General features: G+C 38.9%; 1 protein-coding gene across 2 annotated transcripts in view; it reads right to left on the bottom strand.

The window, feature by feature from the left end:
• The window catches only part of tpk1 (thiamin pyrophosphokinase 1), a 64,841-nt gene that overhangs the window by 34,394 nt on the left and 16,749 nt on the right, over nt 1-13,698 (bottom strand). For both annotated transcript variants that reach the window (XM_041066160.1, XM_041066159.1), the window contains 2 exons: nt 10,942-11,011; nt 1,996-2,068 (listed from right to left, as the gene is read on the bottom strand). In XM_041066160.1, the coding sequence (XP_040922094.1) occupies nt 1,996-2,068; nt 10,942-11,011 (143 nt within the window). The remainder of the gene's footprint in view (nt 1-1,995; nt 2,069-10,941; nt 11,012-13,698) is intronic.

Here is a 13,698-nt window from a genome sequence, read left to right as displayed (position 1 = left end):
AAAAGGTATTGCTCTTTTTTTTTTTTAAGGCAACCTGTGTGATGTTTGTGAAAAGGGGACTAATATTACAGACAGCTACAGAGAAGGGGAAAAAGGGTGAGAGGAAAAAGTGTCACAGCTGAAGACAGCACATATCATTTGTGTGCAACTGCGTGTGTGTGTGATTCTGTGTGTGTGGCTGTGCGTGTGCATGGTGAAGCAGCAGATGTGCATTTCAAACTGTAAGCTATGTATCAGTGAGGGTCTGATCAGAGTAACACACAGATCATTCTGGCACTGCACTGTCTTTCCTGTAAAGGTGTTTATGTGACACCGTACCCTGTATTTAATATTTATTGAACCAAACTTCACCTCTTTTCAAGTGTTATGGTTTGACATTTTGCTTGTTATAAACAAAGGAAAGCACATGATAGAAGAACTTGCATTTAGATTTATAACCTTGGAGAGTTAAGTTGTGAACAATTTCTCTCGCATAGCTAAGGACACAGGGAGTCTAAGTCTAAGATTCTACCTGGAGTGTGTTTATATATAATTTAATAGAAATACATTTGCATATTATGTTAAATTGCATTTAAACAAACCACATAAAAGTCCTTTCTCTGCCATGACTGCCGTTCACATCACTTCGCAGCGTAATATCCCCATGGAATGTGTAGTGTTTCATAACGGACACTAGTCAGCACCTCCTGCATCTATCTGCAGGACCGTAAAAGATGTTTTGTATGAAATATTTACTCTTTTTGGTTGTATTTACTTAATTAAGCTTTACAAGGTAGTGGATTTGTGCATTAAACTCAGATTAGAGGTTTCAGTTTTCTGTCCTGATTACTTGGAATCACACAAAGTCATATAACAGTGATTCTTAACCATTTTTTCATCATTTTTTTTTTTTGAGCCATTAATATGAAGCATTTTCACCTCAAAGCCTCTCATCATAGGTTGCATTTTTAGAAGTTGTGACCAAGAGTGATTTTCCCCGCTCTTTGATTAATCTGAATAATTTTTAGAGGCCTGAGGCTAAATGCCTAAAAAGAGGCTAAAAGTATAGTATTTCATCAGAAAGTTAATTAAATGTAGTTCTGTGTATCAGAATATATTTTTTCTTTATTTCTAAGAAGGCAATAATCTTGTGACCCATTAGATTTACCAATCAGCCACTTATAGGTGCCCCATCCCCCCACATTGAGAGCCACTGATCTAACATTTTCACATAGTGCATACAAGCTACCTACCAAGCTGTGTTCCATTTTTTATATTTAGGTTACAGATGGTTTATATGTGGTTTAGAGCCATAGGTCTAGGCCATGTGCAGTGTGAAAGGCTCAATTCAGAGCAACAAAGTTTGAGCTGTTTGTGAATGAATGTCGAGGTGAGAAGTACAAATTATTATACAATTATTAGCTGCCACTGGGTTAGGAGGAAGTGAGTAACACCCGTAAAACGTGACTATTACCACTTCCTGAAGTGGTTTTTGATGAATGGGTTTAAAAGCATCTTGAGAGCACTGACAGTTGAAGCCATGCCGGACTTAAACACTCGTACCCACTTTGATGATTCAGTCTACATGTTCTTGTCACTGCAGGTGGAACTCCTGGAGACACTCAAGAATAAGAAGAATAAGAGCCATTTAACCCCAGTCAACTTTGAAGTGGTCGTTTATCCACTTAGGTTGCTTAATCTCGACTTTGCTGAGGGTTTAATGTGCTGCATGCACTGACAGCACCAAGGGTCATTCTGGGGTTACATGCCTATTCATCTTTACATGTATTTTCATCATGGCACTGAAATGAATCATCTTGTTAAATAGAAAAAATAAAATATTCGTATGTATTCTGGTTTAAGATACTATAGAGTTCTTTTGTCCAAACTTTTAAATTACATTTAAAAGTCCCAGTGCTCTTTGTTTGTGTGTGTGTGTGTGATTTTGTGTATGTGAGTACATCTCTGCAAGCACGTGTAGGTCTGAGAGAGTGCACAAGTTGTGTCTTCACTCACCTTGTCTGCATAGAAAGCTTTGACCTCGGCAGAAATGGAATCAAAATCCCCACTGATATAGTCAGGGAGAAAGCTGGATGCAAGGATAGAAAGAGAGGGTGAGTGACAGAGGGAGAGGGTTAAGATTGCAAGAAAGACAGAGAGACGGAGCGTGTGAGGCCGAGATAGAAGGGAGAAGGAGAGAGAGGACATTGGGGCATGTGTCAGCTCTTTGATCTGTGCAGCGAGGGAGAGGAGTGACGCCGCCGGGGGACGACGAAGAGACATGGAGACTGACAGGGTGATTCTCTGTGGCACTGAGCCTGGCCCTCTCTCTCTCTTTCTCACTTCTCTCTTCTCTCTCACTCAGTCACACACACATACACACACGGCTGACAGCAGTGATACATAGATTGATGGTAAACCCCACAGACACAACTGTATATGGCAGCATAGACAAGCAAATCTAACAGTTTGATACATACTGTACATCGGAATAAAGCCAAACACATAAACATAAGCACAAAGAGTAATGACAGGACTGGAAGCAAATTACTCCTAAGTCATTCAAACATAGAAGTACAGTGAATAATAGACCTCTCTCTCTCTCTCACACACAAACATATACACACACAAACGAACACAGACAAACAAATAGAGCATGAAGTACCTTGTGGTCATTAGATATTGATCTGTTCCATTACACTGAGAGACTAGATTCTTCACTACAGCTGAATATCAGTTTGATTACTACGGGTCACAATGCACTTTGATGTTTTGAGGCATGTGCTACATCAGTGCAGTATAATGTAATAAGTTAAATAAGGTAATACAAACAATTCATTTAAATAAACATAAATCTGTTTATTCATGTGGAATAATGATAGGGTTTAGAGGCATAACAGTACAAAATGGATATAAAATGTAAACATGTCACTGCTGTCCAACCATCACTGACAAACAAATTTTAGTGCAGAGTTTTTTCTAGATTGTCAGTAAAAAAAACATACTTTTTTTTTTATTAGAACAAATAGCAGGTGCGTTAAAGTTTGTTTTCCGACAGATTTTATGTTCCTTGTCCCATGGTCTCTCTATACTCAACTCAACTATATTGATATAGCACCTTTCATACAAACATGCAGCCCAAATTGCTTCACATAGCAAGATAAAACAATCAAAAGTTAACTCTGTATAAATAATAATAGTAATAATGATCAGTAAAACCTTACTATGAAAACTATTTCCAGCCATTGTCAAATGATAATAAAATAAATTCTCTTTTTTTTTTAATCTGAAAAGCAATGGGCCCAAAACATACTGCATGTACATATTTTTGACAGTTTGACAGCATGAAATTAGTCTGCATTACCTTTCATGTTTACAATGCTGTCACATGCAAATGGACATGGACTGCTTCTGCCAAATGTAGGTTTGAAAGCTCACATTTGCTTAGGTAAGACCATTGCACTTGCAGATTAATTAGAGTTTCTTTTCAAGATGAAATGAGAAAAAAAAATCCAAATGTAATTAAGAAAAAAAAAAAAGAATTCACTCCGCTCTACTTTCCCATGGTTTATGACTCACATTACTAAGAACTACCTTTCAGAAAACAAAGCAAAATGAAGCAATACAGAATATCAATTGTTAGCTACATAAACCTGGAAGAAATACCATGTTAATACCTCCAATTAAGAAGATTAAAATTGGAAATTAAACTGGGCAGGAGGATTGGGAATATGTGTACATGCAGGCTTTGCTTTCTGAATATAAATTCTCATTTCATCCAAATATAGCTGTGTTTTGAGACAACCTGCGTTCTCAGGATTTTGGAATTAAGAAGGTCTGTTGAAGATATCAGCAAAACCAACCACAAATCTACCCGCCACTATTGAGTAGAACATTCCTGTCAGAGAGAGGCAGATAGCTCTCTGTTTATTCCATTTATGTGTGTGTGTGTGTGTGTTTATGTGTAAGGAGCAGGACCACGCAGGGATGCGGTTGGTGCTATCTAGAAGCATTAACAGGTCTGACATTACGATTTCATGGTTGGTTGGGTAGTGTGTTTGTGTGCGTTTGTTTGTTTGTGTGCACCGTGGCAAGAGGCGAGAGCGATGTTCCGGTCGGTTGAAGAAAGAGATACAGAAGGATTATTCCCTCCCTCCTCAGGGTTGCCATTTACACCAACAAGATACAACAAGACAAACACCACAGCAATTGTATGCAATCTACAGGCGCGCGAGCGCACACACACACACACACACACACCTACCGCAAGCATGCATAAAGACAATTGAGCACAACCCTACCTGAGGGGGAGGGGTGATCCTGGTAAATCCACAAACACATACAATATGAAAAAACATCTGCAAATATGCACGTGCACACTTTTCCCCTTCCTATAATAGAGAGCACCACAATTGCATCTCCATTCAAAAATAACCTTCATGTGACAGACGGGACGGGATGGGACGTAACACTGGGCCTAAGAGCTTTACACACACACGCGTGACGCGCGTCCACACATACACACACACCGCTTCGTGACCTGTGTGCATGACTCCAGTGGCTGACAGTAATTGACCAGGCGAGATTCTAAACTCCGTATTTGTGTCTGTGTGCATGACTGCAAATGCTGTTTGTGTCTGTGTTTGTGGGTCTGCGTGTGTTGTGTGTCTGACACTCTTCACTTCCACATTAATATTAACTGACACTTTAATTTGGATGGGAAATAGAGCATTTTACCGCCAGTTTGTCTGAGTACCGGGTGGCGGGGATGGCTGTGTGACCTTTGCCTGTGTTTGTGTGCGTGTATGTGTTTGTCTATCAGTCTGCCTGAGTGTGTGTGTGTGTGTGTCTCTCCTTCTCTCTGCATCCTTTTTGTCTGCTTTTTTCTCCTGTCCCTGCCAACCCACACTTCTCCGTCCCATTATGCTTTCTCCTGTTCACCCTCTTTCAATCTCATCTAATTTCCGCTCTGCAATACTTACTTTTCTGTGCAATTATGGCAACTTCCTTCTATATAGCCACTGCATTAAGAGGAAAAAAAACACTCTCATTCCCTAAATTTCTTATACTTTTTTCCATCTCTATTTTGGTCTTTGTTTCCTTCAAACTAAATCACGTCCTTCCATATGACCACTTAATTACAGCAAACGTTGTTTTGTTTATATTCTCTCCCTCCCTCATTTCCTTCATCATCTCCTGAATCACAGCACGACGAACACTCCTCTCCTTCTCCTCGTCTTTTCATCACTTGAGAAGATGCGGCTCTGATTACTCCTCTCGCCCCTCCCTTCTCCCAATCAGAGGAGGAGAGCCAATGAAGGGGTGGAGGAATTATTTTGGATGACATCATTAACGACCCATACACATCAACAAGCCGAGAGACAACCTCACAGACTTGTGTACAAATTCTGGACATATGACAAGTGATTTTTCACTATATATGGCTTTGTCAACCTTTGTGTGTTATGTTTCTAGGAGCCTGTCCTCATTAGACAAACAACATGATCAGTCATCTGCCCAAATGCAACCTCTTGTGCTCATGTGAATAATGACTGTCCTTTCTCAGAAGCAAAAGGCAGACGTAGCACAGTGCCACAAAACCTCTTGGGGGAGAGAGCGGTAGATTCGTGACTGCTTTGGCTACAGTTTGCATCCTGTCTCCTGCCAACAGTCTGATTTAGTTTCTTTTAAATATGACCATCAAGTTATTTTAACATAACCAATATTCTAATTAGTATAACCTGAAAGTGCAAGAGTGAGCTTGCTTGCATGCTGATGTACATGTGTCTTTAACGTGCTTATGCAAATCTGTAGTGAAACTGTAGGGGGAAAAAACACCTGGTTGCACATGGTTGGATGTGGTGTGGTGTGTTCGTGGTACCTGGATTTATTTATGTGTGTGATCCAGCAGTGGTTAATCCCAAAGCTAATCAGCTGGGTGCCTGTAGGCACTCAGACTAATAACCAGACATAGTCATAAATCCACACATCTCTAACCCCCAAACCACATAGACTAAGTTTATTAACTCTCTGGATTACTCTTAGGGCTACTGGGTGTATTAAAGCGAGAAAGAGAGAGGGATTGAAAGAGATATAATTGTAATTGTAATCAGCCTTAATTGTTGCAATTTTAATAGAATTTACTTAACAAAAACTAATGATAGCACATGTGCAAACAAAAGAGTTAAGCCCAGGTAGGGGCCCAGTTCCCTATAGACTCATCAACTCAACTCAGCATGTCAACTTTCGAATCAGTCTATATTAGAAAAACTCCAACTGCAGTGCGGCAGCGAGGTGAGCATGCGAAAGAGAATATCTGGGCTGAGAAACAGGTGAAAACAAGAGTGGCTATGAGCTTCTTGACAAAAGGTGATAGTGATCAAAAATAAATCAGTAATAGTAGAACTAACAGAACAAACCGGCTGCAGTAACATTACCTATTGAACAAATTATACCCACCTACCACTCAAAGAAAGACACAAGTAAATCATAAATTAAACAAGGTATTGTTGTAAAATGACCCAACAAACTGCTCCGATTCTTGTTGAGTGTGGAATGAAAAAAGCTCATTTCTAACAGCACTAAATTGAGTGTTAGTTACCAGTCATCGGCTGTTATGTGAGTTGCTCAAATTCCCTACCTGGCTTAATTTGCAATGTAATTCTCTTAATTGTTGGCCTTTTAGGTCACGCAATTTTCGATACATGAGAAGTTAAACCGTTTCCCAAGCTGTGCGAATTTGATTACAGCATATTTGAGCAGAGCTCCTATGGCGATTTTGATATATTTCAAACGGTTGATTGTCTTGTAAAATGCATCTAAAATATCGGTACGTCAGCTTTAAAAATCTTTGCTGATCTGCATTATAAGTCAGCTAACAAGGGGGGTTCTGACTGAGACAGTGACCTCCTTGAAGAACGTATGTATTTTTAATACTAGTATGCTATAAATACTATACACAGAACCTAATACGTGTGAGGTGACTAGAATGGAGAAAACACAGGGTTACAAACAGAAACAGAGATAGAAATAGAAACTGTCAGAGATATCGCTTTGCCACTAAGTCTTATCAAATAAACAGTTTTCGCTCTCGACAACTTCATTTGCTGAGGGTGACAGCATTATCTTCTCCAAAGCAAAATGAATTCACAATCATATGCTGACACGACCATGCTCAGAAAATCCATATATATTATGTAAGTAGTATGTGTGTGTGTGTGTGTGTATATATACATATGCATCAGCATTTGAACACACTTTGCATCTTCCTGTAACTCTTATAAATTCTGCTTGTGTACAATTAGCTCTGCCCACATTCACCTCCTTTGCCCATCAATATTATGACTTCTTAATTTCTATGAGATGTGATTAGATGCACAAATTAGACAAAATACACTTTTTATTTAGAAACAAGAAAATTTTGGTCTATTATATTTATTTACCATGCTTTACTTTGCTGACTGTTGCTAAGCTGGTGAGCTTAAAATATTGATCTTGATAGAATTAAATTACATCCTGACAATAATGCATATAACACAAGCTACAGTAAAGTGCAGGGCAGCTGCAGTGTGCAACTGCATGCAGATAGAGCACAGTCCTTGGGTGTGCCACATTCATCAGAGCTCACAGATCCCACTTGGGAGTCCCAGCACTAACTGGATGTGGGTATTTGGTTATCGCTTGATGAAACTCAGCTCTCATCTGTACCAATTTACCAACTTCAAATTAAAGGTCTTTCATTAAAAGTACAGTATGTGCATATATGAATGTCGATGATAAATTCTGTTTCCTGCTTGGTGGTAAGAGGAAAGCAGGTGTGGATGAGAAGTACTTTTAAAGGCACAACTGCGGGACTTCAGTTTCATGAAAGTGTGTATATGTATGTATGTATGTATAAATAGTAGTACTTAGACAGTAAAGGTTAGAGAGTAGAGATTAAACACTTGGAGAAGAACAAATACATGACCTAGGTTTCTAGGAACTGAGCAACACAGTGGTTAACAGCATACACATCAGCCATATGTATCACCAGAGAACTGAGGTTGACACATATAAGAGGAAAAAACTACTAACAAAAAATCAAGCTTAAATGAATGCGAGATATGTCTGGATTTTGTGAGAAAATACAAATATGTACTGTTTGTCTTCCTACACCCCATACAGCGAAGTCAAAACACTGTCACTTGACTCATCACAAGAGGCAGAAAGCCTCAGCCTGATGCACCCTCTCCTCTCTTCATCCCTAAAGACTACCATTAAGACTGTTTTGACAGAAAATTACACAGCACCTTTCTTTTAACTGTGGGAGGCCGTCCGCCCACTCGCTTCTTGTGGCAGAGCAGGAGACTATGGAGGCTGACCAGAAACTTTATTATCCTCATTATTTTCTGATGGAAACACACAGTCACAGGCGGACATGTGGACAAATATACACAAATGTCAACTTATTTATTAAGGCGATCACTTTTTTTTTTCCCAAAAAAAGGGTTTGACATTATTTCCATTTCAAAGAAAACTGAAAAAAGAAAACTGTAATACTACAAATTTCAGTTTTGATTTGGCCTCCAAAACACTGTCTCAGACACATTTTCCCTACAGGCAGCGGAAATGCCTTGATTTTCTTGAAAAACTGACATAACTTACATCTTTACCAGCGCAACTACAGTGAATGTGGTCAAAGTGATGACAGAGCAGAGACTGTGGAGCACTTTCGCTGGCTTCCCCTTTTAAAACTGGATCTTAAAAGCTGACATATTCCCCCCGCAGTGAGGCAGCACAATTTGCTAGAATTACTTGCAGGAATCTGTGTGTGTGTATGGGAGGGAGGGGTACTGATCCTTTCATGAGTCTGTTGATGTGTAAGCTACAGTTTAAATGTGGGGACCACTCAGCAGGCTCTGCTCTGCGTGTATGCGACAAAAACAAAATATCTCAGTTTTGGTATTTTGAACTTGAAGTTTTACTTCAACTCTGACGTCTGGGGTGGAAAAATTGTCCCTGTAATGGTTTCACTCATATGCAATTTGTGGAGAACGTGAAGGCCCTAAGATGTGCATCCGCGCACACACACATACACACTGGCAACTGGCAAATGCACACAGACCCACATACTCACACAACTCGGCTCTATTATGTCTTTATCTTGGTTTCAAAATAGTATTTATCAAGCAATCTGTTTTTTTCTCTGTCTTTTGTTTTTCTCTTCCTGTGCATCTTTCTCAGACCTCCTGCTATTTAATCACATGGGAATGTTACTGCTGTTGTCTTGGCTCCAGTAATGTTAAGATTTTATAAACCTTGGCTTTGATTGATTGCTTGCATCTCCCTCTCTCTTTTTCCCTTCCTCTCCCTCTCTGTAGTCCATTAGTTATGGTAATGTTAGGTTAAATACATCTTAACTTGCTGGTGATTGATTTACACATCCCCACCTGTAAACTCCCTCCTCCCTTGCTATTTTTTCCCTCCAGTCTCCATCCTCCCTGTGTAATGTATAACTTTTCAGGACAGATGCTGTTGGGGTTGGGCTAAAAGGGAGGTCTGGCTGTCAGATCCGCTGTGCAGGCTGCTGACAGAGCTCGAACTGGAAGGTCAGAAGATGAATCTGTTGTGTCACACAGACGGAAGAATGAGCGATGCCTCTGAGGGCAGGGCTAACATGCTCAAACTCACACTCTGAGACTGAGAAGAATGGTTGGTTGTGTTTTGAAAACACAATGCAAAAAAAAAAAAAAAAGTAAAAAAATGTATGCTTGCAAACACTCTGTGGTAAATGGTTTACCAGCCATTTACCGTGGTAAATTCCACTGTGTAGATATAAGTGTGGTGTAAAATTCTTCTACTTCCTCCTGTTTATGATCTTTGTTTATAATTGGCTGAGATTGTCTATCCTCCAAACTATTTTTTTATGATATTGAACTAAAATGACAATTATCATTTTGTTATTTTGTAGTTATCATTTCATAGTCACTGTTGTGGTCAGAAAACAACAATTTGTCAGCAATTTCTATGTTTTCCTTAAAATTATCTTCATCATGTAAGAGAGCCTTATCCTTATCTCTTTGTTTTGTCAAAGTAACTTTCAACAATTTTCTGTGACTAAAGCATTTAGTGCTTCTTTTGTGAAGTTGCTTTACATCAGTGTGATTTGTTTGCAGTGAAAATGCTGACTACTCAGGAAATGTGTACACCAATCCGTCTGTGGCAATAGTTAATGTATCAGAACAGTAAACCATTCACAGTCATATAGTAACAGTATATTAGTTGTGAAACACTAAGGATCAGCACAGTAAACCATTCACATTCATATAGTAACAGTATATTAGTTGTGAAACACTAAGGATTTTGGCTTTAAACTTAAGTCCTGACCTCAAGGACCAGAAAAAATGTGCCCTGTGAATGTGCCTAAATGGCGTCACTTTGCAAAAACGTCCTCACCCGAGATGTCTACAACTTCAAATGGTTGTTACAAGGATAGAATTGTAAAAACTTGGCACATAGACAAACACGGACACACAAAACATCGCATTCACGCTCTGGCAAAATACACACTCGGGTGTTAATGTGAAAGCCTCAACACTTCAGGGACCCGGTGAACCCCAGATCCATCTCCTGTCCTGACAGCAGTCTTCCATTAGCCACACACACGAAAAATGTTTTTGCAGCACTAACACATACAGTACTTTGTTAGAGACGCACACAAATCTAACACGTAAACAGAGTGCAGTTTCTCTCCTTGAACACACAAAAGCACACGCAACCTGCTGCAGAGTTGCTGAATGAACAATACAGTACTGATGCTGCCGCTATTTTTGGTCGAAAAACAAACGCAATGCCATTAAATAAACTATGTGAACTTTCTGAATTTTATCATCGCTCTCCCAAACTCTCCCACATGCACAGAGCAAGAGAAATAAGTGACAACACAAATTAGCTAATGCAAATGTGAACACAAGACAGACTCACCTGTCGCAATCTCCAGCAGTGATGTTATAAAGGTGATTGGCAGCTCCATCAGCACATGCCCTCAAGAGAGCTATAGAGAGACAGACCGATAGTGAGACACTTTAGTCTGTGTAAATGAAAGCAATCAGTTTTAAAAGAAAATGACTCCTTACTTTCACTGAAGACACATTTCTGCTTTGTCTTTTTAGAACTTACTATATGTTCCCTCTGGTTTGAAAGATGTTTAGTATCACATTAAGCTCGTTACCACTAATGTAGAGGTGAGCTTACTGTATATGAGCCCACTTTATGTATCACCATAGTCGAGTCTAACTGGTGGCAGGCAGGTGTAATTTGCAGACATGAAACACCACTAATGATTAGTTCCACAGGTGTGGGATACAAATAGGAATGGCAAGTTAATAATACTTGGTATTTGATATGATATACTTTGATAACCAGGGGATTAAGAAATGAGATATGCCATTTATGTGTGCAGTTATACAAGGATTTTAAAAGAAATTCCTCTCAGACAGAACCTTATATACTGAGATGGGCTGTTTGTAGGAACAATTTCACATATGTGCTACTCTTGAGAAATAGACTGCATGTTCTCTCTTAGTCTGGTGGACGTGTTTCCTTTCAGAGGGTGTGCAGGGTTTTTATGAGGACACTGGCTTATTTTTTTTAGATGATTTGTTTAGATGCACCTAGCTAAAACTAATGCTGTCCAATACAACAGTCATGCAATAAACCTAGAACTATACAGTTGAACAGCACCACAAATTGCAGCCTCCGAAATGACCATACAGATTAACACACTTTGACTGAAAACACAGACAGAGTGTACATCTGACTGCCAGAGCGCACAAGTAAAATTTACAGAAAGGGGAAAGCATAACAAGCTAGTCTGAACACAAACATCAGCAATGCCAAGGTTTTTTTTTTTTTTTAATGTTAAAATAACTATGCTTACTTCAATCACTGCACAAATGTAAACTGTAAAATGAGGTCCAAATTAGTTAGAAAGAGACCATATTTCTATTACAGAAAACATAACAAATAACATGCCAAACAGACAAGAAAAGCATTAGTTAAAAAAATAATAATAATTTGACCCTTTAGAGGCAAGGTCAGTGAAAGAGCACTTATCTTTTCTGATTTTAAGAACAGACAAATGAGGCAGTGATTTGCCATTCTTAAAATGTTCTCAGGAATTAGATGCAAACCATTTGCAAATGTATGCTCTTTCATGGCCTCTATTCTATTCAAATTGAACAGGCAGCCTATTTTTTTAAGAGCCCTTTTCTGTTTGGGGGGATGTTGTGGAGCACACAGGGGAAAATCTTCAAACAATCAGCTATAGTTTTCCACTCGAACCGAATTTAAAATTAACTAAAGCCTGCACCGAAGAGACGGGCAACACTTGTAAGCCTCTAATCTGGCTCGTAGAGGCTTTCTTTCTCTGACTGTGTCCATTTCCAAAATCCATCCTTCAAGTGTGTGCCTGCCTTTGTTTGGCTGAAAAAAATTAATTAATTAATTAATTAATTAATTAAAGTATTGCAATAGGATGTAGTGTAAAGAATAAGCTCCTGTCACAGCTGCTTACAATTTAAAGGTGTAAAGTGGTTTACTATCTGTGGACAACTCTGCTTCGCTGCAAGCAATGTGAGGAACTATACTTCAAGTCTTAATGAAATGAGATTTCACCCTGGATTGAACTTCACTTGTTTGCCACCTTTCCGCACAATCAGTGGTCACGTTATTAAGTGCACCTTTCTCATACTTTAGAATATGCAAAACAAAAAGTAATATTTTGAGTGTAATCAACATTTTAAAAATGAAAAACTAAACTGGTGTTACTGGATAAATATTGCCTTGTATTCAAAGGTGTTTGATTATCTGCGAAACAACACTGATTGGATGTTTAACTATGACGCCTTACCTCACATCTCACAGTCCAAAAAAAATTTTCTACATGTTAAGTGGTTTGCACACATCACAGACTTGAATTAAATAGTTTACACTTCAGTCCTGAGTGAACTATAACACCAAATATAAACTTAGCAAGGCAGTTAAACTCACACAGTCATTATGTGTATAAATCACAGAACTCTTAACACATTATTTGCACAATGAACCCTAAAAATATGCACTGTATGTAACAATGCATACTGAGTCACACCTACATACAGTAAATTTCCATTCACTGATCACAGACTCACACATACACCTTATTAGACTTGATTATGAGAGTTAAATGGGGAGGAATGATAACTCCAATGGATGGGGGGGGGGGGGGGGGGGGGGGTATCTGTCTCAATCTAACTATCCTTGGCTTGAGTTAGAGAATGCAGATGCATTTGCATTGATGCAAATAAGACACATAAACTCAAGGTGTTGCTTTTATCTGTAACCCCTACCACCTGCTGTCAATGTTTCACGTCAAGAAATGATTGGAATGTAAATGACTCATTATCTCTGACGGAGTGCAAAGGCTGTGAAACTTTTCAAATGACAACTTCTGGCAAAACAGAGAAATTCTTCTTTAAGCCTAGTGGTGACAGACTGTAAAGTTATCAGTCATTATCTGTGTGTAAGTATCTACACACACACACACACACACACACACACACACAGAATAATTTTCAGACTTAGGGTTCTAGAACAGTTACTTCTGTCTGTCAATCATTTTCTCTGTTTGCATGGCATGCCACTAAAACACAAACAAACACACACACACACAGTGAAATCTGAAGTGATTATACAAAGTGT

This window comes from Toxotes jaculatrix, chromosome 20 (assembly GCF_017976425.1).
Source record: "Toxotes jaculatrix isolate fToxJac2 chromosome 20, fToxJac2.pri, whole genome shotgun sequence".
Classification (NCBI taxonomy): Eukaryota; Metazoa; Chordata; class Actinopteri; family Toxotidae; genus Toxotes; species Toxotes jaculatrix.
This window is presented reverse-complemented; position numbering and strand designations above follow the sequence as displayed.